The sequence below is a fragment of the Monodon monoceros genome, unplaced genomic scaffold (assembly GCF_005190385.1).
Source record: "Monodon monoceros isolate NGI ecotype Baffin Bay Population unplaced genomic scaffold, NGI_Narwhal_1 Super_Scaffold_10, whole genome shotgun sequence".
Lineage (NCBI taxonomy): Eukaryota > Metazoa > Chordata > Mammalia > Artiodactyla > Monodontidae > Monodon > Monodon monoceros.
Window position 1 is genome coordinate 43033097 of NW_021703766.1, and position 26684 is coordinate 43059780.

Here is a 26684-nt window from a genome sequence, read left to right on the forward strand (position 1 = left end):
TCACAGTGTTGTACAACCATCACTACTGTCTAGTTCTGGAACTTTCTCATCACCCCAAAAGGAAACTCTGTACCCATTAAGCAATCACTTTCCATTCCTACTCTTCCCAGCCCATAGCAACAGCTAATCTGCTTTCTGTTGCTATGGGTTTGCTTGTTCTGAATGTTTCATATAAATGAAATCACAGAATATGTGGACTTCGTGTCTGATGTCTTTCATTTAACAATGTTTTCAAGGTTCATCTATGTTGTAGCATGTTTCAGTACTTTATTCCTTTTTAAGGTTGAATAATACTATTCCATCATATGGATAATACATTTTGTTATGCATTTATCAGTTCATGGACATTTGAGTTGTTTCTTTTTGGTTTATTCCCTATTAATAATAGCCAAAATAACATTGTGGCTATTGTGAATAGTGCTATTGTGTAAAAGCTTTGTTTGAACACCTGTTTTCACTTCTTTCGAGTGTATACCCAGCAGTGGAATTACTGGTCATGTGGTAATTCTATGTTTAAGTTTTTGAAGAACCACCACCGGACTTTTCCACGGCAGCTGCATCATTTTACTTTCCCACCAGCAATGTATGAGAGTTCCAATTTCTCCACATCCTTGTCAGCACTGGCTATTTTTCTGTTTGGTTTTTTAAAAATTATAACTATCTTAGTATTTGCAAGGTATTGTGGTTTTGACTTGTATTTCCTTAATGATTAATAATTTTGAGCCTCTTTTCATGTGCTTGTTGGTCATTTGTACATCCTCTTTGGAGAAATGCCTATTCAAGATTTTTGCCTATTGCTTTTTTAATTTTTAAAAATTTATTTTTGGGTGCATTGGGTCTTCGCTGCTGTGCACGGGCTTTCTCTAGCTGTGGCGAGCGGGGGCTACTCTTCATTGCGATGTGTGGGCTTCTCTTTGCGGTGGCTTCTCTTGTTGTGGAGCACGGACTCTAGGCGCACGGACTTCAGTAGTTGCAGCACACGAGCTCAGTAGTTGTGGCATGTGGGCCCTAGAGAACACGGGCTTCAGTAGTTGCGGCACGTGGGCTCAGTAGTTATGGCTCATGGGCTCTAGAGTGCAGGCTAAGTAGTTGTGGCGCATGGGCTAGGTTGCTCCACGGCATGTAGGATCTTCCCGGACCAGGGATTAAACCCATGTCCCCTGCATTGGCAGGCGGATTCTTAACCACTGCGCCACCAGGGAATTCCTGCCTGTTTTTTTGGTGTTTTTTTAACATGTTTATTGGAGTATAGTTGCTTTACAGTGTTGTTAGTTTCTGCTGTATAACAAAGTGAATCAGCAATATGTATACATATATCCCCATATCCTCTCCCCCTCCCTATTTCTTAATTGGGCTGTTTGTCTTTTTGCTTTTGAGTTGTAAGAGTTCTTTATATATCCTGGATACTAGACCTTTAACAGGTATATAAATTGCAAATATTGTCTTCTATCCTTTTTTTTTTTAGAAGTTTTATAGTTTTACTTATTTATTTAATTTATGGCTGTGTTCGGTCTTCGCTGTGTGCCAGCTCTCTCCAGTTGCGTCGAGCGGGGGCCACTCTTCGCTGCAGTGCACAGGCCTCATCGTGATGGCCTCCCCTGTTGTGGAGCACAGGCTCCAGGCGCACGGGCTTCAGCAGTTGTGGCACATGGGCTCAGCCACTCCACAGCGTGTGGAATCCTCCCAGGCCAGGGCTCAAATCCGTGTCCCCTGCATTGGCAGGCAGATTCTCAACCACTGTGCCACCAGGGAAGCCCTTCTTCCATTCTTTATGTCGTCCTTTCACTTTCTTGATAGTGTCCTTTGATGAACAAAGGTTTTTAATTTTGATGAAGTCCAATTTCTCTATTTTTTGTTTTGTTGCTTGTGTCTTTGGAGTCATATCTAAAAAACCATTGCCCGGCTTCCCTGGTGGCACAGTGGTTGAGAGTCCGCCTGCCGATGCAGGGGACATGGGTTCGTGCCCCGGTCCGGGAAGATCCCACATGCCGCGGAGCGGCTAGGCCCGTGAGCCATGGCCGCTGAGCCTGCGCGTCTGGAGCCTGTGCTCCGCAACGGGAGAGGCCACAACAGTGAGAGGCCCGCGTACCGCAAGAAAAAAAAAAAATTGCCAAATTCCTAGTCATGAAGATTTACTCGTATGTTTTCTTCTAAGAGTTTTATTATTTTAGCTCTTCCACTTAGGTATTTGATCTCTTTTGAGTTAATTTTTGTATATGGTGAAGTAAGGGTCCAAATTCATGATTTTGCATGTGGATGGATAATCCCAGCACCACTTGTTGAGCAGACTGTTCTTTCCTCCTTGGGTGATCTTGGCACACTTGTTGAAAATCAACTGACCATAGATGTATGGGTTTAGTTTTGGATTCTCAATTTTATTCTACTGATATATGTCTATCTTTATGCCAGTACCACATTGCTTTGATTACTATAGTTTTGTAGTGATTTGGTTTGACTATTTGGGGATCCTTTGCAATTCTATATGAATTTTAGGATCAGCTTTTCCATTTCTGCAAAAAAGACTGTTTATGTCCGTTGTAATCTTTATTTTTTCCTTTCTTCTGCTAGCTTTTGGTTTAGTTTTCTCTTCTTTTCCTAGTTCCTTAAGGTGAGAAGTTAATTGATTTGAGATCTTCTTTTTTTGTAGGCATGTACAACTGTAAATTTCCCTCTGAGCATTGCTTTTGCTGCATCCCATAAGCTTTGGTATACTGTATTTTCATTTTCATTGGTCTCAAAGTATTTTCTAATTTCTTTTTTGATTTCTACTTTGACCCATTGGTTATGTAAGGGTGTGTTAATATCCACATATTTGTTAATTCTCCATATTTCCTCTGTTATTCATTTGTAATTTCATTCCACTGTGGTTGGAGAAGATTGTTTATATGATTAAAGCCTTTTAAGTTTATTGAGACTTATGTTGTGGCCTGTATGTGGTCTATTCTGGAGAATGTTCCATGTTCATTTGAGAAAAATGTGTTCTGCTGTTACTGGGTGTTCTTTATCTCTCTAGATCTATCTTTTTTTTTTTAAGCTGAAGCGGTCATTCATTTTATTTATTTATTTATTATTTGGCTGTGTGGGGTCCTAGTTGCGGCACGTGGGATCTTTCCTTGAAGCGCGTGGGCTCTTTGTTGTGGCACGCGGGCTTCTCTCTTGTGGTGCACGAGCTTAGTAGTTGTAGCATGTGGGCTTTATAGGTGTGGCACGTGGGCTCAGTAGTTGAGATACGTGGGCTCTCTAGTTGCGGCATGTGGGCTCTCTAGTTGTGGTGCACAGGCTCTAGAGCACACAGGCTTAGTTGCCCCATGGCATGTGGGATCTTAGTTCCCCGACCAGGGATCGAACCTATGTCCCCTGCATTGGAAGGCGGATTCTTAACCCCTGGACCACCAGGGAAGTCCCCTAGATCTATCTTTTATTGAAAATGGAATATTGAAGTCCCCAACTATTATTGTAGAACTGTATATTTCCCCCTTCAATTCTGTCAACTTTTTCTTCATATATTTTGGGTCTCTGTGTTAGTTGTATGTTTGTATTTGTTATATCTTCTTTATAACTGACCCTTTTTTGTCACTTGTAATAATTTTTTACTTAGTCTATTTTGTCTGGCATTACTATAGACATGCAAAGCTCCCTTTTGGTTACTATTTGTATGGAATATCTTTCCATACCTTCACTTTCAACCTGTATGTATATTTGGATGTAAAATGAATCTCTTGTGGGCAACATATAGTTGGATTTTTTTTTTTTTTTTTTTTTTTGGCGGTACGCGAGCCTCTCACTGCTGTGGCCTCTCCCGTTGCGGAGCACAGGCTCCGGACGCGCAGGCTCAGCGGCCATGGCTCACGGGCCTAGCCGCTCCGCGGCATGTGGGATCTTCCCGGACTGGGGCACGAACCCGTGTCCCCTGCATCGGCAGGCGGACTCTCAACCACTGCGCCATCAGGGAAGCCCTGTTATGTCCTTACTTTTATCTGTACTTGTTTACTTTGTCTCTCTTGTCCCTATCCTGATCATTTTGTTTCCATTCCCAGCAGTTTCTCCTCAGTATAGGCCTTTGTCCTGAAAGGAGCCCTGGTAGGTTAGTTTTGAGAGCTCACCAGGCCTTGATTTCTCCAGCCCCTTCAGGCCTTACTGCTGAGCCCTGCACTCAACCACTATTGGAGTGGATGACCCCCCCACCCCCACCCTGCCAAGTTCAAGTACTGTTCAGTTTGGCCAGTTGTGCTTTCCAGTGAATACCTGCTGGCTACTTTGAGGTTAGAATACCTCATTGCTCCTCTCTGCTTTCTCCCATATACATGTTGAGAACATGTAGGTCTTATGACTGGAGGTAATTTGTTCCTACCTGCTTGTATTTGGGGAGTTATGAGAATATCTTGTTCACCTACTTTTGTTATAAATATTGTCCATGGGGTTTTGGTTTTGCTTTCAGGTTTCTCTTTTTCATGTGGGAATTTGGGATTAAAATCTGTGATGCTGCTGCCATCATCATCTCAGAGTCCAGGCTTCCATATTTTGAAATTTCTTTATATGTTATCTCCTTGTCTCTCTGAGTTGCATTCTGAATAACGTCTTTAGTTCTGTCTTTCAATTCAGTTAATTTTCTTTTCAACTGTGTCAAATCTTTGGTTTTTAATATGTTTTATTTTTCATTTCTAGGAGTAGTTCTATTTTGTTCCTTTTCAGCTCTGCTTGGTTGTTCTTTATAGTTTCTGGTTGGCTACTCATACTTTTAATCTTGTCAAAGTTCTTTTATTTCTTTAAACACAGTAAACATAGTTATTTTATAGTCTGTTAGATAATTCCAGTATTTGAAGCTAGACTCTGTTGTTTCTGCTGCTTCTTGCTCGTGGTACCTTGTTTCCTTTTGTGCTTAGTGATTTGCGCTACCCATTTTCCTTAGAAATTCATTTGTGGGGATGTTTTATGGACTGGACTGAAGATGGGGCATGGTAGCATTTTGTGTCTTTTTTCTCTTGCAAGGCATTACACTAAGGCTGTTTATCTGCAACTTACTTTTATTTCACCATGCAATAGTATATCATAGTGCTGTCATTGAAGTGGTTGTAATGAATCTCCTTTGCCTTGTTCTCTGGGGACTGTAGGTGTATCCTGAGTTTGAAGATCAGAGAGCTTGTCTGCCATCAGGATCTTTTCTGACTTGTTCCTCAGACAATACCATCCGCTTCTGGAACATGGACGGCAGCCCTGACTCTCACTGGCAGAAAAACATCTTCAGTAATGTAAGGGGCTTCATTGTGAACCATCTTTTAGGAGGAACAAAGGCCTACTTGAATCTAGGGTAGGGGGGTAGGAGGGAGTTTTATGGAACCTCAGTGTTAAGCTTCACTAGGGACAGGAACCAGGAACCAAGGCTGGTCACTCTCTGTCTCCTATCTCATTTCTCTCTCTCTCCCTCTTTCTTTCTAGGTGACATGGTCTTTCCTGTCTGCTTTTTAAAAATATATATATATTTATTTATTTATTTTATTTTTGGCTATGTCGGGTCTTGGTTGTGGTCCTCTCTGCTTTTCTTTACCACTCAGCTCCTGCTGTCTCGGTGTGTGTGGACACAGCCACTCCAGGCAACCCGACATACTCAACAAATAAGAAATTGCTCTCCAAGTCTTGAGTTAGAACTCCCTGGGAGAGCACCTGATGGGCCAAACCAGGCAGGGGTGTCTCCTGTCTAGCTAGCTGCCACTCAGTGAAGCCTGAGGTGGAGGTGCTGGCAGGATCCCAAAGAGAGCCATGATGAGAGGCTGGGGAGAAACACTTTACTGAAGAAATGGTTGGTGTTGCTAGGGCAGTGAGGGAGCTTCTCTGAGGAGCTGAGGCCTGAATCGTGCATTCACTGATTCTACAGATAGTTGTTAAGGTCAGTGCTAAGTGCTGTGCTGCGTGCTGGGGACACATCAGTGACTAAGGCAGACGCTTCTCCTGCCCCCGCGACACCTACAGTCTAGGAGGTGTCTAGACACCTAGACAGTCTAGTAGGGGGAGGCAGCCAGCCAATAACTGCCCAAATTATGATATAATCACAAGCATAGTAAGCACCGTGAAAGAAAGTTGTAAGGTATGCGTAAGATATATCTAAAATCAGTCATCTGATTTTATCTGTGGTGTTAGGGGCAGCCTCCTGGAGGAGGAGATAACTGAACTGAGATATGGAGGATTGGGAGGAGTAAAGAGGGGAGGAGAGAGTGTTCTACACCAAGGGACAAAGGCCTTATGGCTGCAAAGAGCTTGATGAGTTGGAAAACCCAAAAGAGGTTAGTGTGGCTGGAACAAAAAAAGCTCTTAATGCAGGGTGTGTATAGCAAATGCTCCTTTACAACTCCCCTCACCAGCGCCCCACGTCCCCCTGCCATACTACCATCTTCTCTTCTGCATCTGTGATGACCATGTTATATTTGGTTGCACACAATAGAAAAACCCAAAGCGAGGTAAAAGTTTGATTTTCTAACTTGTAAAAATAGTCTAGAGGTAACTAGTCCAGGCTATTTTGGCAGCTGTAGGAAGCGCTTAGAGACCCAAGAGCTGTCCAGCTCTCCACTCTGCCCACTTTGAAGGAGTGGCCCTTGTCATCGTGGTCCAGGATGGCTGCTGGTGCTCCAGTCATCACATCCAAGTTCCAGGCAGCAGGATAGTGGGAAAGAAGCAGAAGAGTTTTCACTTGCTTTACACCTCATTGACCAGAATTTATTGACACAGCTTCATCTAGATGCAAGGGAGTCTGGGAAACATAGTTATTATTCTGAGTGGTGAAGCTCCCAGGTCAGAATTAGAATTCTGTTACTAATGAAGAATGGGAGACTATCAGGAGAAAAAATTGCAGAGGTGCCCCAAAGCTTCTCATAGCACTGACCTAAGTCCTTTCCCGCTTGCAGACCCTGCTGAAGGTTGTGTATGTGGAGAATGACATCCAGCACCTGCAGAACATGTCACACTTCCCAGACCGGGGGAGTGAGAATGGGATGCCTGTGGACATGAAAGCTGGGGTACGAGTCATGCAGGTCAGTCCTGATGGCCAACACTTGGCTTCAGGCGACCGAAGTGGAAATCTGAGGCAAGTGGGCCCTGGCGTTGTCTAGTGTACATCTCCCAGCTTGGGCTCAGGTACTAAAGGCAGTGGGGAGGAGCCCTGGCCTTGGCACCTCCAGATGCCTGTTGGGAATGAGGGACTGTGAGTAGCAATCTGGTAGCCAGCCACCCCTGGGAACGTAAGCTGAGAAGGGGCTTCCAGAAGGGCTAGCTCAGGGTAGATCAGGGTAGCTACCGGGGCCTCAGCAGCTGGGCCATGTGAACTCTGCCTGCAGGGTGGACAGGCAAACTTGCATGCCTCTCGGGCATGGTGACACCTTCTCAGCCACATGGTACCACTGCTGAACCATCAGAGAAGATGCCAGCTGCAGCTTGGCATTTCTGGTGGCCCTGAGAGAGGGACCAGAGGATGGGACATCTGAGGGCTCGGGCTGTTTACCACCCTGCAGAGGTTTTTCAAGATGTGACAGGCCCAATAGGTGCTGACAGAATATGAGTCCTGTCACAGGGATCAGGTTTAAGGTGGCGAATGACAGCTGTGACCACCTGGGTAGTGGAGCTGTTGCAGAATGGGAGGGACTGGGGCACTGGAGAGCACGTGCCCCATAACAGGGAAGCCACCACACAGCACCAGTAGTATAGGCTCCAAGTTGTCATATCTTCCCATTGTCTAAGAAGAACATAAAGTGCAGATTTTTTCTGTGAAATTCCATGGTTTTTAAATGTTGGCAACTGTTGTGATGTCAATCACTGCATGAGGCAAACTGAACATGTCAGGGGGCTGCTGCCGTTGACAGCACTTGGCTGTGAACGGTGAAAACAGTGAGGAGAGGTAACATGGGCATAGCGATCTTCCCCCAGGCTGGCCGCTGGCCTGAGTACCATGGGTATTGACTGATTTAATCCTCTCACCGACCCTCTGGCATAGGTGCTGTTATTCACTCCACTTTCAGATGGCTTCACTGAGGGAAGAGAGGCCAAGTGGCTTGGCTAAGGTCACACGGGTAGAGAGTGGAGAAGCTGGAATTATTGTTTCTTATTTCGGTCCTGGATGACCTGTAGTCTGATTTCATTTGGCAAGAATGTGAGGAAAGTCTGGATCTGAGACTCTTTAAGAATGAGAGGGAGTTCCCTGGGGGTCCAGTGGTTAGGACTCCACGCTTTCACTGCTGAGGGCCTGGGTTCAATTCCTGGTCAGGGAACTAAGATCCTACAAGCCACAGAGTGCAACCAGAAAAAAGAAAAAAAAAAGAATGAGAGATTGGAATCAAATGTTCCCACCCATTGGTCCTATCCTTGAGTATGACCTCTGACCCCTGCCCCAGCCCCAGGAATCACCTCTGATATATCCCTACCCTAACCTTTGTTCCCCCAGAAGACCATCCTAGGTGTTACCCATGGAACCAGAAGGGGCGGGGTGCCCGCTGAGGTTCTCGCAGGCTTGGCAGGTTTTTAGATGAGAAACTGGTTGGGCCCCTGTAGACTACTTGGCCAGGGTAGGGTGTTCTCCACGTCACCTACCTGGCTGCTCTGACCTTTTCTAGTAGTGGCAGAGCACCTGGAGCTGAGGGGTGGGGGCGCCAGGCAGGGTACAGCAGGCAGTGTGTATCTCTCAGGATCCACGAGCTGCACTTCATGGACGAGCTGGTCAAGGTGGAGGCCCATGATGCTGAGGTGCTGTGCCTGGAGTACTCCAAGCCTGAGACAGGTGAGCCCATGGCAGGGGAGCAACCTGCCTGGCAGAGCCACAGGGAGGAGTAGTTGGTGTCTGGTGGGACCGTGAATGACAGGGCAAGACTCGACTTGTTTACCCGGGTCCCCAGTGCTCCGAACAGAGCTCAGGCTAAAGAGGTGAAGGTTGAATGAGTAAATATATGAATGAGCTCCTCCCCTGCTGGAGAAGATAAACATAGATCAGTAGTCAGACATATTCTTTTGAAAAAGTTTGACGCTTACAGAAAAATTGCAAGAATATTATAATGAATATCTGTAGCCTCTTCACCCAGGCTCCCCAAGTTTTTTCTTTTAAATCCTGTCTGACCTGTGACAGAATTATCTGCTTCCCCTCTTTCCATTTCTATGTATTTGCGCACCTGTGTATATATACACTTGTAATAAAATAATAGCATGTGTATTATTATCATTAAAGCGTGTATATTATTATTATTATTATTTGCTGAACTACTTGAGAGTAAGTTGCAGGCATGCTGCGCTTTCACCATTAAATGCTTCTGTGAGCATTTCCTAGGAATGGGGACATCTATTTACATGGCCACAGTGCACTTATCAAACGTGCATCTTATCAAATCTGTCATCTGTCTTGGGTTCTTATTCACATTTTGCCAGTTGTCCCAATGCTGTCCTTTATAGCACCTTTGTTTTTCCAGTCCAGGTTCGCATTTCAGTTGTTGTGGCTCTCCTGTCACCTTTGTTTTGGAATATTTCCACAGCCTTATTTAATTTGTCTTTATGACTTTGGCTTTCTGCAGAATATAGATCAGTCATTTTATAGAATTTCCTTCAATTTGGGTTTGTTGTTCTCCTCATGATTTGATTCCGATGATACATTTTTGGCAGGAATATAATGTAGGTGGAGTTATGTCCTGATAATGTTCATGTTCTTTCCCATGCTCTTCCTTCCCCCACACCCTCTGCCCCACCAAATTTTCTTTAAATTTCTTTTCATTCAGTACACCTCTCCCGAGCTCCCCTCCACCTCAGGTCATGTGTTAGGCCTCAGACATAGCAGGTGTCCACGCTAGGCACTGTCTGAGGGGGCCAGCACGAAGGTCCAGTGGCTGAAGGAAAGGTGGCAGCATGTGGTCAGTAGGGCCTAGATGAGGCTCGTGTAGCCAGAGCTCAGAGAGTGAGGGGGCAGTGTTTTGGGGAGGTTGAGAAGTTGGCAGGGCCTCACGTGGCTGCCAAGTAGCTGGACTTGGTAGGGAGGAATGCTGGGCTCTGCTGGAATGTCTGGTGTGGGCACAAGTGGAGGAGTGTCCACGTGTACATCAAGATTCATCCTGCAGGAACTGGTGGCAAGGGGTGTGAAATGCCAGGGTTTGGGGCTCTGGGGAAAGACTGCACAGAGTGGGGGAGTGGCCCCTTTCCGGGTTTGTGGCAAGTTGACTGCAGTTAAGAAACCGAACTCCTTCTTCAAGGCCAGGAAAGCTCGGTCACACTGCTCTCTGGGAGGCCAAGCCATCAAGCAGCCTCCCAGAAACCCAGTGGCACCCTTTCCATCCACAGGGTTGAGCTTGCTGGCCTCAGCCAGTCGGGACCGACTGATCCACGTGCTGAACGTGGAGAAGAACTACAACCTGGAGCAAACCCTGGATGACCATTCCTCCTCCATCACAGCCATCAAGTTTGCTGGTGAGCCCTTTCCTTCTGCGTCCTGTGCCTCATTAGATGGGCTCCTTTGACTGCACGTAACAGCAAAAGCCACCTTTAGCTTAGAGAAAAAAGGGAGAGGCAAGCTCAGGCACAGCTGGATCCAAAGATTGAATTTTTATTTATTTATTTATTTATTTTTTAAAAAATTTTTTAGACTAATTTTTTTTAATGCTTTTGGAGTATCGTTTATTTTGGCTGCTCCACGTGGCGTGCAGGATCTTAGTTCCCGGACCAAGGATTGAGCCCGTGCCCCCTGCAGTGGAAGCACAGAGTCTTAACCACTGGACCACTAGGGAAGTCCCCAAAGGTTGAATTTTTTTAAAGTTACCTGGACCCTCTCCCTCTGTCAGCTGTGCCTTTCTCTCGTGGGCAGGATCTCAGTGGTCACTGTGCCGCTGGATAGAGATTTCCCCTCTTCCTGTCAAGTTTGGCAGAAATTGGTAGCTTACTTACCTTGTGCTGGCTTGAGGCACCTGCCCTTTCCAGAACAGTTATTGGTGCCAGAGCTCTGGAGTATCCTCTCGGGCTGGGTGTGACTCGTGTGCCCCCAGTCTCCACCTGCCTCCACCCCTGATCCAGAAGGACTGACATTAGGTGAGTGCTAGTCCGCAGAAAGAAATCAGAATGCCGGTCCAAGGTGGGATGGGTTTGGGTGACCTTGGCCGAAAAATAGATGATGGTGACAATTCCTGGAGGTTAATTCTGTGGTGGGTGATGTGATCCTTGCACTGCCCCAGCAGTTACTGTACTTTACAGCCAGAGTCACACAGCCAGTAGGTGCAGGCCTGGTATTTTGCATAAGGCTGTCCTTCTTTATAGCCCTCGCTCAACCAGGCAGTTGAAGGGATCCCTCCAAGACTCGAAAGATCCAGTGCGGAGATCCCTGCCCCTAAAGGATTCCAAGAGGAGGGGAAGTAGGCCCTGTGGGGGTTTAACTGATCAGAACCCAAGAACATGTTCAAAACTATATTCAAGAAGAATCCATTCATGGAGGGAATACGTCCACTGACTCCAAGTTCTTGACTTTGAAGTGTTTTGTACATACAATCTTGTGGCTGAGAATGTATTAATGTCCTTGGTATTCCCCACTTTCTGCCCTGTCTCTGTCTAACTCAGGTGGTCGGGAGCTGGGCAAAAACAGGTTAACACGTTTGCTATGTCTTGATGAGGACCTGACAAAAGCTGATCAGCTCAAACTTCTCAGACACCTGTAAAAAACTGTTCAGACCATCCCATTCCACAGGGTAGAGGTAGTTAGAATAGATTGGTAAATCTAGCAGTTTGGCCAGCAGTGACCTCACCTTTAATGAATGGTCTGGATCCAGGAGAGGTGATAACTGGCCAAGGGGATGGCCCAGGAGTCGGTCCTTTAGGTCACCTTCTGAAGGCATGGGCCTCTGTTAAAGTCCCAGCCGGTCTGAGAGGATGCACATCCTAAAACCAGTCCTGTGAGCCCTGCTCTGGCTGGGCTGACTCAACTGGGCGTTACACTCAAAACATTGATAGTTCATATAAACTGGGCACCAGCCAGTCGGAAACTGTCTGAAGCTATCCAGCTAAAGAATGAATCAGTCTCTTAATTCTTTTCTATGAAACATATATCCAAAAAAGTGAACAGAAAAATCTGTGAATAGTTTACAGAATAATACAATGAATATCCACATCAAGGTTCATAGTCAGTAGGTCTGAACTAGACACACCCGTTGTTTATAGCCAGCAACTGTTCTGATTGGTCCTAGTCCTAATATTGCTAAATACTTGGACTCACCACCCCAGGTTAAGAAGCAAAACATTACCAGTAGTAACTTGCAGGCCCTCTCTGGATTCCTCGCCAACATAGGACTCATTCCCTTCTATAAACCAGTGACTTCTGCTCGAGTAACATCTTAACTTGTATGTCGGGCCTGGGTGCTCTCAAATGTCCTGTCATGAAGGAGCAGTGTCTATTGTACCAAGGTTGTACATGTTTTATATTTGTTCTGTCTCTTCATCCTCACCACAACTCTGTAAGATATTTGTGCTGTGATTATTCTTATTCTATAAAGAAAGAAGAATAAAAGTAAGAACATCAATCGTGCTTACCAGGTAGCAGCCACTGTCCCAAGGGCTTCATACCACTCCACGGGGCAGTGGCTGATACAGGCTTATTGAACAGACGGGAGCTGAGGCTCGGAGAGGAAGCCTGGCTTCAGAGCACAGTGTTTAACCAGAGAATGCCTGGGATCAGCCCTGGCCCCATCTTGACTCTCTGTACCCTGGGACAAGGACTGTGTGACTCTGAGCCCCTGGGTTCACATTTGTACAAGTGGCTGGTGACAGTCAGGAAGGGGAGGCACATGTGGCACAGGACCTGGCCCGAAGTCTGTGTGGATATTCCTTTTTATTTTGGCTGCACCGCATGGCTTGCGGGATCTTAGTTCCCTGACCAGGGATCGAGCCTGTACCCCCTGCAGTGGAAGCGCAGAATCCTAACCATTGGACCGCCAGGGAAGCCCCTGTGTGGATATTCTGATCCTTCTTGATGATGTGAGCCTCCCAGTGGTCTCCCTGTCTCCTCTTGCTCCCTGCTTCACTGACGCCTCCATTGTGAGGCCAGAGTCACCTCTCCAAATCCCAAATTAAATATGGTGCCCCTGCTGTGTCCCTGGCTTCTGTTTCCCTGTCTGCTCTTGCTCTGCAGATTCCTGCCTTGCCCACTGCACCATCTGTGCCCCCCTCACACAGAGCTCACAGTTTACAGAGTCCTACCGGCACCCAGCACTCACCTCACCTCCTCCAGGAAACCCTCTCTGACCCCCAGCGGAGTGCCCTTATAGTAGAGTTCCCTAGCTAGGATCCCCAGCCCCAGTTGGGCCCAGCAGTGGCCCAGCCCTGCCTAAGTCACTGCTTCCTCCTCCAGGCCACAGGGACATCCAGATGATCAGCTGTGGGGCAGACAAGAGCATCTACTTCCGCAGTGCCCAGCAGGTAGAGTGGGGCAGCCTCCTTGGGAGCTGGGTAGGGGGCTTGTCAGGGGTATCCTCTGAAGGCCCTGCCTGCCCTGCCAGGCCTCAGATGGACTACACTTTGTCCGTACCCACCACGTGGCAGAGAAGACCACCTTGTATGACATGGACATTGACATTACCCAGAAGTACGTGGCTGTGGCGTGCCAGGACCGCAACGTAAGGTGAGGAACTGCCCTGGACTCTTAGTCAGCCAGACTAAGTGGGGCCTGGTTGGGTCTGTCTTCTCATGAGCGCCCTGCTTTCCTCCCCCTGCTCACCTGGTCCCTGAGAAGCTGGGTGGAGTGATGGGACCCAGTGGGTGTTTCTTAGGAGCTGGGTTCACCCAGGCCTAGGCTCCAGGTCAAACAGAGGGTTCTCCTAGATCTCAGGAGCCTGTGTGGGGCAACTGAGAGCTGCTGATGTGGCTCATAAACTCACTCATCCTCGTTCCCTGAGCTCCTGTCTGGGAGGGACAGTGGGGGAGTCACAGGCCCTCCCTTCGTGGAGCTCACAGTGCAGTGGAGGAGAAGACAGACTGACCAGACAGGGACAGCACAGAGTGGTCAGGGCTGGGCTGCAGAGAGCCCTGGGAGGACATCCGACCCTACCTGGGGTCGCTGGAAGGGACATCTGAGCTTAAACTGGGAAGGATGTGGAGGAATAAGCATGTGCAGAGAGGTTCTCCATCTCCTTCATTTGCTCACTTAAGTTGGGTGCCAGGCACTCAGCTTGCTGTGTGGCAGGGAGATGGATGTTAACTCAGTGGACACCCCAAGATGTAACCTCTGTGACCTCAGCCTAAGACAGGGTCTCATTCCCTGATACGGGGTTTCAGTCCAGGCATCGGGTGGGGGACAGGAGGTACTGGGGGCTTCCAGGGGAGAGGAGGGCAGCAGGTAAGGTTGGAACAAGGGAGCAAGAGAGGGCGGTGGGCAGGGCCATGTTAGCCACTTCTGCTCTCACCTTCCCAGAGTCTACAACACCATGAACGGGAAGCAGAAGAAGTGCTACAAGGGCTCCCAGGGTGATGAAGGGTCCCTGCTGAAGGTGAGGAGCTGGGGCCCCGGGTGAAAACCATACACAGACACCCACACACAAGGCCCCCCTGTCTGTCTCCTGCCCTGCTGGGCCTCCTGAGACCTGGGTCCTCCTTGGCACCTGATCAGAGGGATGAAAGGATCACATGCTGGCCAGCATCTACTCAGGCCTGGCTGACCAAGGATGCTTGGGAGCCAGGGATGGCCCTGACTGCTCTACCTTTATTTACTGAATCCTTCCCCAAGTGGGGACATTTAAGTGGCTTCCATTGTGAGTGGCAATAGAGTGTGGTGGGAGGAATCAGAGAGGCCTCTCCAGGCTTGCCCCTGTCTTTGTTATCCAGGATGAGGTGGGGACCTTCTCAAGAGCCTCTGGACTAGGGGAGTTATGAGTTCAGGCTCCAGGGTCAGACCCTCTTACAACTCTGCCTCGGGCTGACTGTGACCTTGGGCAAATGTCATCTCCTCTCGAACCTGTTTCATCATGTGTAAAATGCAAATAAAAATTGCCTCTATCACAGGTTCTGTGGGGGAAATAAGTTCACACACGTACAGCTCTTAGCACAGGGCCTGGCTGCCATTAGTACCATTGTTGTGGTTGGTAATTTCTTCACCTGTGAAATGGGAGCAGGAGCTTCTGCCTACCATGGTGTGTGTCGTGAGGGTTACCTGAGTCCATGTGCCAAGCGCCCAGCACAAGGCGTTCCTCAGTGGGGTTGTGTGTTGAGACCCAGGCCTATTCCAGAAGGAGGCAGCCCAAGTGTCACGTGGGTCCTCTTCTCGGCAGGTCCATGTGGACCCCTCAGGCACCTTCCTGGCCACAAGCTGCTCTGACAAAAGCATCTCGGTGATTGATTTTTACTCCGGGGAGTGCGTTGCCAAGATGTTTGGCCATTCAGGTGGGTTTGCCTCCTTGCTTGGGACACCTCCCCACCTACCCCAACCCAGCCTTCTGGCTCAGAAGGCCAGCACGGCTTCTCTGCTCTGCTTGCAGAAATCATCACCGGCATGAAGTTCACCTACGATTGTCGTCACTTGATCACAGTATCCGGAGACAGGTGGGAAAGGCCTGGAGGCTGCCCCGGCTGGGCCTCCCTCTGGGAGTGGGTGGGACCTATCCTGCTGGGAGAGCAAGGGCTCAGACACCTGAACCCCATGCCCACAGCCTGCCTGTGCAGAGAGCTCTCTGAGCATGCCAGCTTACTCTCCTCGGATAGTGTGTGCCCAGCCCTGAGTTCAAATCCTAGCTCTGCCACTTATATTTCCCCTCTCTGACTTTGTAAAAGAGAGATGACCCCATCTACCTTGAAAATCGTATGGTGAGAGTCAAATGAGATGACATAAGTTCCTTAGCACATGGTTGGTATCCAAGGAAGTCCCTTTTGGCGCTCTCTTCAGTTTATCAATACTACACTCCTTCCTCACAGCCCCCTTCCTTGGGTCTCAGGGTCTTCAGAGCAGCCTTGGTTTGCTGGGATGCCCTGGACCCCTCCCAGGGTGTAGACCTGACTTGGTCCGGAGCCCTGTGCTAAGCTGATGAGGGTTGTTTTCCGGGCCAGGAAATAAGGTCTTGGCAGTGATGAACCAGGTGGCTCTGGGGTCAGATGGCTTCCATATTCACTGTTCCTCCCTCTTCCACATCCCTCCTTGGCCTCTGCAGCTGCGTGTTCATCTGGCACTTGGGCCCGGAGATCACCAGCTGCATGAAGCAGCACTTGCTGGAGATTGACCACCGTGAGCAGCAGCAGGAGAACACGAAGGACAGGAACTGGAGCAGCCACCCCAGGTCCTGGCAGCCACCTGTCCATCCCCTGTCCATTCACCAGAGGGATGTCTTCCTGCCCTGGGCCCCGTGAGGAGTGAGGCTAGGGAAGCAACCATGGCCCAGACAGCCCCCGGCCCTGCCCTCTGTGCCCTCGGGGCCTAGAAGGGGAGATGTACTTCAAATAGGAAGTTACAGTAATGCATATGAGAAGGGTTTTGAAGTGTAAAAGCAAAAGTGCTTGGAGAGCCCATGAGCACTCTGGTGGGAAGCCCCAGGAGGCTGTGGGGACCAGAGGAGGCCCCAGACCCAGCCCACCCAGCCCATGGTGGGGAGGGAGGAGATCAGAGAAGGGTCCGGTGGAGCAGAGATGTCTTCTTAATCTTTTTTTTTTTAAGGTATTTTGTTTGTTTGTTTTTAATCTTTGGCTGCGTTGGGTCTTCATTGCCACACACGGGCTTTCTCTAGTTGCGACGAGCTGGGGCTACTCATCGTTGCAGTGCGCGGGCTTCTCACTGCGGTGGCTTCTCGTTGCACAGCATGGGCTCTCGGTGTGCGGGCTTCAGTAGTTGTGGCACACGGGCTCAGTAGTTGTGGCGCACGGGCTTAGTTGCTCTGCGGTATGTGGGATCTTCCCGAACCAGGGCTTGAACCTGTGTCCCCAGCATTGGTAGGCAGATTCTTAACCACTGTGCCATCAGGGAAGTCCTATCTTAATCTTTTTTTTTTTTTTAAGATGTTGGGGGTAGGAGTTTATTAATTAATTTATTTATTTTTGCTGTGTTGGGTCTTCATTTCTGTGCAAGGGCTTTCTCTAGTGTGGCAAGCGGGAGCCACTCTTCATCGCGGTGCGCGGGCCTCTCACTATCGCGGCCTCTCTTGTTGTGGAGCACAGGCTCCAGATGCTCAGGCTCAGTAGTTGTGGCTCACGGGCCTAGTTGCTCCACGGCATGTGGGATCCTCCCAGACCAGGGCTCGAACCCATGTCCCCTGCATTAGCAGGCAGATTCTCAACCACTGCGCCGCCAGGGAAGCCCTTCTTAATCTTTTAATTAAGTTATTCCTTCACTTATATCTTTGAGTTTCCTAAACGTATTTCTTAAGTTTTTATGTTGCAAGACCAGTTTTATTTGGAGTGAATTCCTGTTCTGGTTTTTGATCTGGGATTTTGGTTTGGAAGTTTCAGTTGGAGTGGGAGGTTTTGAATTTTCTTCTCTTCCGCCTCCAGAGCTGTCCCTATCTCTCTCTCTGTGTCTTGAGGCTTTGCATTGCTTCCCCACGGGGACCAGGCCTGACATGGGCCATCTATTTTGCAGTGATCTTGAGGTAATGCAGATCTAGGCACCAAGAGAGTGGGCAGCTCTTTGGCTTGTGGAGCTAAAACCTCATTGCTAACCCCACTTCCCAGAACAGAAGCCAGCAGCTCAGGACTCATGCCCTACTACCATCTGCTTTGCCTTTGCTCCCTTGCTCTGGCCCTTGAAGAGTTTGTCTTATTTCTTGAGCCCAGCCTTTGTTACATCTCATTTTTTGTGGCAGTATGTTTCTAGCAGAGGGTGTGTGGCAGGTGAGACCTTCCAGCACCGTCTTGACCAGAAGCCAAGAGTATGTTCACATGGACCCCAGCACAGGGCCCAGCCCTAGACAGGTCCCCTCTACCACCCCATTTACCTATGTTTCTCTCCTTGCCGTCCTTTTTCCTGGCTTCAGGCAGGAGACATATGCATCCATGCCCAACGAGATTTGCTCCCTAAGCCCTGGAGAGCAGACGGAGGATAAGCTGGAGGAAGAATGTGAACCAGAAGAGTTACTAAAGACACCATCAAAAGAGAGTTTGGATCCAGGTTGGGAAAGGGGCCCTATTTTGACCTCTCAGTGTAGGGATCGTTGCTGGGTTTTGGCTACTACTCTGTTTTCACAGTCTGGCACATATTGAAGCTCAATAATCATATCAGTCAGGACTTTTTCAGGGTAATAGCACCTAGACTCTCACTGGCTTAATTTGGAAAGAGAATCTATTGGTTCTTGTAAATGAAAATTTGAGAGTATTGGTTCAGGCATGGCTGGATCCAGGTAGTCAGGTGATGTTAAAGAAATAGATGTTTCTCTGTCTCCTGGCTCTGCTTTTCTCCATGTTGACTTTGCTCTCAGGCAGAATCTCCCTGTACAAGGGGCAAAGTATCCCCAGCAGCTCAAGGTTATAACATTCTAGAAAAGAGAGCACTTCTTTCCTAATAGCTCAAAGTCCTGTGTTCATGACTCATGTTCCTGCCGTGAGTCACCTGCCCATTTCCGAGTCACTGTGATTGGCCAGGCCTGAGTTATGTGGTCATCCCTGAGGGTAGGAGGCTTTAGTCAGCTCCACTTGAACCACCTGACCAAAGGCGAGGGGTGGGTGTAAGGGGGTGTCCCAGGGGTAAAACAGGGTGATGTTCACCAGAAGACAGACGAGATTCTCTTGTTCAGGCAGAAGGGAGAGTAGTAGCTCAGTGACTTTATGAGAGGCCAGGCCCTCTATAAATTTCTGCCCCTCTGCATATCGCCTTGGCTTAGACCCTCATGTTACAAGATGGCTGCTTAAGTTCCAGTCATCAGAGACTTTTTTTTCACGTCTTTATTGGAGTATAATTGCTTTACAGTGTTGTGTTAGTTTCTGCTGTACAACAAAGTGAATCAGCTATATGCATACATATATCCCCATATCCCCTCCCTCTTGAGCCTCGCTCCCTCCCACCCTCCCTATCCCACCCCTCTAGGTCATCACAAAGCACCGAGCTGACCTCCCTGTGCTATGCAGCAGCTTCCCACTAGCTCTCTATTTCACATTTGGTAGTGTATATATGTCAGTGCTACTCTCTCACTTTGTCCCAGCCTCCCCTTCCCCTGCTGTGTCCTCAGAGACATGGTTGAAAGAGGGCATTCCCTCCTGGAATCTCCTGTACAGAGGAAACTCTTTCCCAGAAGCCCCTGCAGGCTTCTCACAGGTCCCATTGGCCATGATTGCTCCAGCTGTGAGAGAGGCTGGGAACAGTGACCAGTACTGGGTGCTCTTAGCAAGGGTAGTAGGCTGCCAAGAAGGAGGAAACAGGCAGGGGCCAACTGGATGGCTGACTAGTAGGCAACAGCAGTGTGAGGATTCAGCCTTGGGAAACAATCAAATAGAGAGTAAGCTCATTCTCTTTGTCACCACCCACACATCCAATCCAGCGTCCTCTCCCAGGTGGCCACTTTGATGAGTTTGGTGTGAACCCTTCTAGGCCTTTTCCTGAACATTAATATACACGTGTGCATATCCATAGGAAACATCTGTGTCCACAAATTGTATTATACTGCAGATATCATTCTGTATCTTTTTCTTCTCAAAACTATCTTACTGACCTGTAGGTTGGTGAATACAAAACAGAGGCCTCCCTCTTCTAACCAGAAGCATAACCAGTGATTTTGCTCTGGGTGGGCATTTGTGTGTTTTCTAACTTTACACTGTTGTGAATGAGGCTGTGCTGACCACTCCTCGGCCTCAGGCCGAGGACTGGCATTGCTAGATCCTGGGGTTAATACACTTTTTTTTTTTAACATTTGTTTTATTTTTTTGGCTGTGCCACGTGGCATATGGGATTTTTATTCCCCAACCAGGGATTGAACTCATGCCTCCTGCATTGGGAGCACAGAGTCTTAACCACTGGACTGCCAGGGAAGTCGGATATACTTTTTATTTTGAAATAGAACCCCAGCGGCCCTCCAAATCCAGTTACTGCCCCACCCAGCAGTCAGTGTTAAGCCCTCCGTTTCCCCACACTTTTGCCAACATTTGATAGTTTGAAGCATTTTAATTTTGGTCAGTCTTAGGGTAAAACATTATATCCCATTGTTTAAATTTGCACTTCCCTGACATTTAGTGAGATTGACCATCTTTGGATGTCTGTCGTTTCCTGTGTTGTCTCTGGAGAACTGCTGTTTATGTTACCCGTTGTCTCTTGGGTTGCTTATTCTCTTTGCATGGATTCCATGTGTCTCTCCAGATCCTCGGTGCCTGCTGACCAACGGCAAGCTGCCACTCTGGGCAAAGCGGCTGGTGAGTCTGCCTGGAGAGTGGGACGCCTAGGAGCGGACAAAGAAGGGGTGCCCTCCTCCATGTTCCTCATTCTTCTGGGAACACTTTTCCCCTCCACATGTCTCCTTTCCCTGGAGAACCCCTGTCATCCTTCCACTCTCCGCTTAGACAGTCCTTCTTTCATGCAACACATATTTACTGAGTGCCTACCCTGGGCTAGGCCTTGCTGTGGCCCTTAGATACAGCAACCAGCAGGGCAGATGAAATCTCTGCCTTCACAGGCTCATTCTCTACTTCGGGAGGTGGACAATAGCCACATTAAACAGGTAAATTATATAGTGTTTGGGGAACTGATAATCAGTGCTATGAAGGACAAAAAAGTTGAGAAGGAAAATACAAAGTGTTGGGGGTGGTGACAATTTTAGGGTAAAAAGAAAAGGCTTCACTAGGAGGACTTCACGTATTTGAGCAGAATTAAAGCAAGTGAGAAATACAGATCCTGGGAAAGAATGTTCCAGGCAGAGAGACCAGTCTGCAAGGGTGAGGGCCGTGAGGCAGGATCATGCTTATTAGCATGTTCCAGGAAGTGCAGGGAGGCCCGATGCCTGGGTCGAGGGTGAATGAGGGCAGAATGGGGGAGAAGGGCTCGGAGAGGCAGTGGGGGCCAGGTGGTGAGGAGCCGTGTGGGCTTGCTGCGTCCCCTCAACACCCCTTATTGTCCTTCTCCGCTTATTTCTTCCCCTGTAGCGCTGAGTGAGATGGACAGGAGGGAGAGCTCTGAGCCAAGGAAGGTCGTGTTCTAACTCAGGTGTTAACAGGTCCCTATGGCTGCCTGGGCAAAACAGACCTTGAGGGGCAAGCAGGGGGACCAGGGAGGAGACTGCTGTGATAATCCTGGCAGGAGAGGTTGGAGGCTGGACCTGAGGGGAGAAGTGGTTGGATTCTGGATGGATTTTGAAAGTGGAGCCAAACAACTGGATGTGAGAGAAAGAGAGGGACCAAGATGAAGGTAGGATTGAATGAGTGATCATTAATTGAGAGAGGGGCAGGCCAGGCGCTGGTGGGTTAGAAGTTGGCAGCAGAATCCTAAACCCCAGGTTGAAGGGTTTATTTCAGGAACAATGTCAGACCTCAGATCAAAGCCTAAATGTCAGCTCTTCAGGGAAATCCTCCCTGTTAGCAGCCCCTGCACTGCTGACCAGGTCAGGCATGTGGCTGTGCTCTCTCAGGCCCCCAAGCTTTCCCTTATCAGTGCATATTACAATGGGAGTTACATCCAACAAATATTCACAGAACACTTACTCTGTACAGGTTCTATTGAGTCTTTTATATGTATTGTTTAATCCTCCTGGATGTACGGGCTTTTCATATCCCCTGTTATTTCACAGATAGGGAACTGAGGCCCAGAGAAGTTAAGTAACTTATCTGGGGTCAAGCTAGGAATTAGGGGAGGTGGGGTCGACCCTAGAAGGCTGGCTCCAGAGCCTAAGTTGTCAAGCACCCACCCTCCGCTGTCTCTCAAGCAAGTCTTGGTAGGAGGCAGTGGTGGGCAGGACCAGGGTTAGGGTTAGGGACCGTGGAAGAGAAGTGGCCATATCTTGGATGTGTTTGGGTGGCAGAGTTGAAGAAATACAATGGGAAGTGTGAGGGACATAATAAGAGGAATGAAGGAGAACCTCAAGGTTTGGGGCCTGAGCAGCTGCAAAGAATCACTGAGACAGGGAAGGCGTTAGGAGGAATAGGTTTAGGGGGAAGGTCAGTTGTTGTCTTCAACACGTTTGCTTTGAAAGATCACTAAACATCCATGTGGAGATGTAGAACAGTTGCATGTGCACTTCCAAAGTTTAAGAACAAGGTTCAGGCTGGAAACAAATATCTGGAAGTTGTTTCTGATTGATGTTTAAAGCCACGAGCCTGGATGCAGGTCCGTGCAGTGTCCCGGGCCCTCACTGGAGTTGGTGAGCACTTGGCTAGCTGCCTGACCGTCCCCTGTCACCCTCAGCTAGGAGATGATGATGTGGCAGACAGCTCGGCCTTCCACGCCAAGCGCAGCTACCAGCCACATGGCCGCTGGGCGGAGCGGGCTGACCAGGAGCCTCTCAAGACCATCCTGGATGCCCGGGACCTGGATTGCTACTTTACCCCCATGAAGCCCGAGAGCCTAGAGGATTCTGTTCTAGATACAGTGGAGCCGCAGAGACTGGCGGGCCTGCTGAGCGAGGTATAGACTGCCTGCCCCAGCCCGGCCTACAGCCCCTGCACCATGACTGCCGGCGCAGGACCTGGGGCCTCAGTGCTCTCGTTCTAAAGATAAAGCTGACTGTCCCACTCCAGGGGTGCGAAAAGGGTTACATGAGATGGTAGAGGGCAGGAGGGTGAGCCTCGGACCTGGTGCACAGTGAAACTTCCCAGGGCAGACCAGAAAGCAGGAAGATGGGGTCGCTCGGGGATTAAGAGCTTGGGCCCGAGGGCAGGCCTGTGCCTGAGTTGGGGGCATTTGAGCAGGTGGAGCCCTGGTCCTACCCCTTCCTGGCTCTGTAACCTGCAGCAAGGCTTGATTCCCTGGGCTTTGATTTTCAAAAATATGGTCATTTAAAAAAAAGAGAGAGAGACTTCCCTGACGGTTCAGTGGTTAAGACTCCGTGCTCCCAATGCAGGGGGCCTGGGTTCGATCCCTGGTCATGCTGCAACTAAGAGCCTGCATGCTGCAACTACAGATCCTGCACGCGGCAACTAAGACCCGGCGCAGCCAAATAAATAAATAAATAAATATTTTTTAAAAAGAAAGGTGACTGGGGCTTCCCTGGTGGCGCAGCGGTTGAGAGTCCGCCTGCCAATGCAGGGGACACGGGTTTGTGTCCCGGTCCGGGAGGATCCCACATGCCGTGGAGCGGCTGGGCCCTTGAGCCATGGCCGCTGAGCCTGTGCGTCTGGAGCCTGTGCTCCGCAATGGGAGAGGCCACGACAGTGAGAGGCCCGCGTACCGCAAAAATAAATAAATAAATAAAACCATTTAAAAAAAAAAAAAAAAAGGTGACTAAGAAAAGATTTCAGAAAAGGTCATTTTTAAAAATAAAATTTTAAAAATAAAAAAAAAAGTGCACAAGGGGCTTTTACAGTAATCCAGTTCTAGAAACAGGGTCTGGGCCCTAAAAGGTGCTGAAGCAACTTTAGCTCTTATTCTATTATTTTTCAAACAAAATTCTTTTTTATTCTATTATATAAGTTTGCTTATGTGGCATAATATAAATAGTTATGTGCATAAATCATAAATATATAGTTTGATGAATTGCTACCTGTGTACACACCGATGTATCCACCACCCAAGTCAAAATATAGAGCATTTTCTACCTCTTGGAAGGGGATCTTGGAGGACCGCCTTGTGTCTCTTCCAATCAGTACCCCCCACTGAGGTAACCAGCATTCTTTTCTTTTTTTTTTTTTTTTTTGGCTGCATTGAGTCTTCGTTGCTGCACGCGGGCTTTCTCTAGATTCAGCGAGCGGGAGCTACTCCTCATTGCGGTGCACGGGTTTCTCATTGCTGTGGATTGTCTTGTTGCGGAGCACAGGCTCTAGGCGCGCGGGCTTCAGTAGTTGTGGCTCACGGCCTCTAAAGTGCAGGCTCAGTAGTTGTGGCGCCCAGCTTAGTTGCTCCGCGGCATGGGGGATCTTCCCGGACCAGGGCTGTAACCCGTGTCCCCTGCATTGGCAGGCGGAGTCTTAATCACTGAGCCACCAGGGAAGCCCTGGTACAGCATTCTGACCTCTTTCACCATGGAGTGGTTTGCCTGTTCTTGAATTTCATATGAGTAGACTCTTAGTGGGTTCGAGCCATGCCTATTCCTTATCTGTAAAGGGGCTGATGATAATGCAGAGTGAGCTCATCATGGCCCCAGCCCTGGCCCTGGCTCACAGGGAGCATCCAGCAGTGAGGGCTGCCATCACTACCTACATCTTTACCGTTACCGTCGGTGTTGGCGGAACACCTAGCAGCTTGGGAGGGCCCTGGTTGCCACAGCTGCCTCTGATGGCTGTGCTGTCTTCCCCCCAGTCAGAGAGTCCCCAGGACAAGGGCTGCGGGCCTCCCTCCTTACCACCCCTACAGAGGGAGTCTTCTGAGGCCAGCGAGCTCGTCATCTACCCCCTGGAGACAGAGGTGACAGTCACAGGGACAGACAGGTGGGTGTCTTTTGCACCAATGGGAACCTTAGTTGGAGAGAGGAAGCCTCAGCTGGCAGGCACACCGTGGAAGAACCACTCTCCCAGTGGGCCTGTGGGAGGGAGGCGGGCGGGCGGTGAAGCCTGGATGGTGCAGGAGCCCAGCCCTGCAGCGTCTGCTGCAGCCTGTCTTCCTGGTTCCAGGAGAAGGTGCAGGGGCCTCCGGAGGCGGCAGGAGAGGTGAGGCTGTGCTCCCAGCAGGAGCAGGCGCAGATGTCTAGGCGTTCTGGGTGGGGGCCCCTTGTTTACTAACCAGTACATTATCATTCCCTCGCCCCATGCCCACGGGCACTGCAGCAAGTACTGTGCGGAAGAAGTAGAGAGGGTGCCAGGAGACCAGCAAGGTGACTGCTGCCTCAGGGCCCCCTCCATCGACTCGAAGGACCAGAGGCCACCTGAGGGTGAGTGAGCGCCAGGCAGTACACCCTGCAGTAGTCTGTTCATGTGGCCAGGTCCCTTTCTGGGCACTGATGGTGACCTTGACCAAGCCTTTCTGAAGCCCAGAGTCTGTCACAGAGACAGGCATGGTCCCTGCTATTGTCACTCGAGAATTCTGGAGCCCAACTTCCCACCAGTGGGAGCCCAGCTCTGCACCTTCCTCGAAGTGTAGCCTTGCTGGTCCATAAAAATAGGGGGCGGTCTTATCATCCCCTTTCTGCAGATAAAGAAACTGAAGCCCTGAGACCCAGAGCGCCTTACCTGACTCAGTCAGGGCCCAGCTTTGGACTCCTGACCCCTCCCACCATGTTTTCCAGACTCAGGGGAGTCAGAGGCCGACTTGGAGTGCAGCTTTACCACCATCCATTCCTCCCCTCCACAGCCAGACCCAGACCCTCAGTTTGATGTGACGCCCCCTACACCAGGTAAGTAGGGGCCAGATGTGGGGAAGGGCAGTGTGTGGGCCTGGCCAGGGGCTGGTCACGATAGATAACCACTGGCCCAACATCAACCCTGCATTTGGTGGCCACTGAGCACCAGTTTCCTCCCCTGGAAGACAGACGCATTAGCCCTTCCTTCTCCGCCTGGTGGCAACAGGGTGTGTGATGGGCAAGTCCAGCTTTCTCCATTGTTAAGTGGCCAGTGGCTTTTTCAGAGCATCTGCCATGATTCATGGTGTTGATGGTTCTCTCCTGCCCACTCCCTCTCCCAGACCCCCTTCTCCTCTCCCCAGGATGCCCAGGTACCACAGAAGAGTTGTCCCAGCCCGAGGTGCCAAGCATATCCAACGGCTCCCTGCCCCAGACCCCTGAGCAAGAGAAGTTCCTCCGCCACCACTTCGAGACACTTACTGACGCCCACCCTGAGGGTAGACCATGCCCCTCTCTGACCCGTGCCTGGGCAGCATCCAGGACTGGGCTCAGTGTGGGCTTCTCTGGGGTTAGACTTTCACTGGCAGGGCTGGCAAGGGTGGTGGGAGGGCATGTGTTTTACTTAGGGGCCCAGCTGTATGGTTTCTTCTGCCTGCTCCATTTGCTCCCAAAGTGTGTGTTGTCTATTGATGGGGGTTTCTGAGGATCTGTCTGCTGGTCTGTGGGTCTGCCTGGGCCCAGGGCTGGCTGGCTGGAGGGATTCTGAGGGCGCCCTCGGCATCTTGCCCTAGAGCCCTTCCAGGGATCCCTGAGAGACCTGAAGGCCTCTGAGGCCGAGGACAACTTCTTCAATCCCCGGCTGAGCATCTCAGGCCAGTTCCTCTCCCGCCTCCAGAAGACATCCAGGTGGGAGCTGGTGAACTAGTGAACCCCCATCCCGCCTTCCAGCTCTCTGTCTCCCCGCGGGAAGGGGCTGTGTGCCCTCAGGCGCCCCCAGGGCAGCCACAACCACCTGTTTTCCCCCCTACAGGTTCACCCACACCTTCCCTTCCCGGCTGCCCCTGCACCTCGTGAAATCCCCAGAGGTCAAACTCATGGATCTTAGGGGGAGCCTGCCCAGAGCAGAGCCCCTGAGAGCAGGTACTGGCTACACCTGCCCAGGCAGGACCAACGTGAGTACTGGGGCCGCTTCCCTCGAGACATAGGGCTGGGAGCCTGGTGGCCTTATCCTCACCTCAAGGCTATGCTTGCAGGTCATCTCTGGGGGGAAGGCTGAGGAGCCCCTCGAGACCCTGGAAGCCTGGTCTCCACTGAGTGAGTGTCCCCACCCCCAGGTGAAAAGCCCTAGCCTTCTCAGCAAATGGCCCTGGGTGTCTA

General features: G+C 49.7%; 1 protein-coding gene across 3 annotated transcripts in view; it reads left to right on the forward strand.

Moving 5' to 3' along the window:
* WDR62 (WD repeat domain 62) overlaps positions 1 to 26684 on the forward strand; it is a 45351-nt gene that overhangs the window by 16729 nt on the left and 1938 nt on the right. Inside the window, exons 10-29 of one of the 3 annotated variants that reach the window (XM_029207250.1) lie at positions 5112 to 5249; positions 6897 to 7075; positions 8667 to 8758; positions 10297 to 10422; positions 13343 to 13410; positions 13491 to 13612; positions 14402 to 14477; positions 15255 to 15366; positions 15462 to 15525; positions 16128 to 16253; positions 17940 to 18073; positions 20249 to 20301; positions 22283 to 22501; positions 24332 to 24459; positions 24796 to 24899; positions 25254 to 25361; positions 25649 to 25804; positions 26099 to 26213; positions 26338 to 26479; positions 26561 to 26621. In XM_029207250.1, the coding sequence (XP_029063083.1) occupies positions 5112 to 5249; positions 6897 to 7075; positions 8667 to 8758; positions 10297 to 10422; positions 13343 to 13410; positions 13491 to 13612; positions 14402 to 14477; positions 15255 to 15366; positions 15462 to 15525; positions 16128 to 16253; positions 17940 to 18073; positions 20249 to 20301; positions 22283 to 22501; positions 24332 to 24459; positions 24796 to 24899; positions 25254 to 25361; positions 25649 to 25804; positions 26099 to 26213; positions 26338 to 26479; positions 26561 to 26621 (2323 nt within the window). The remainder of the gene's footprint in view (positions 1 to 5111; positions 5250 to 6896; positions 7076 to 8666; positions 8759 to 10296; positions 10423 to 13342; positions 13411 to 13490; positions 13613 to 14401; positions 14478 to 15254; positions 15367 to 15461; positions 15526 to 16127; positions 16254 to 17939; positions 18074 to 20248; positions 20302 to 22282; positions 22502 to 24331; positions 24460 to 24795; positions 24900 to 25253; positions 25362 to 25648; positions 25805 to 26098; positions 26214 to 26337; positions 26480 to 26560; positions 26622 to 26684) is intronic. The other 2 variants (XM_029207261.1, XM_029207271.1) reach the window with 2 other exon arrangements.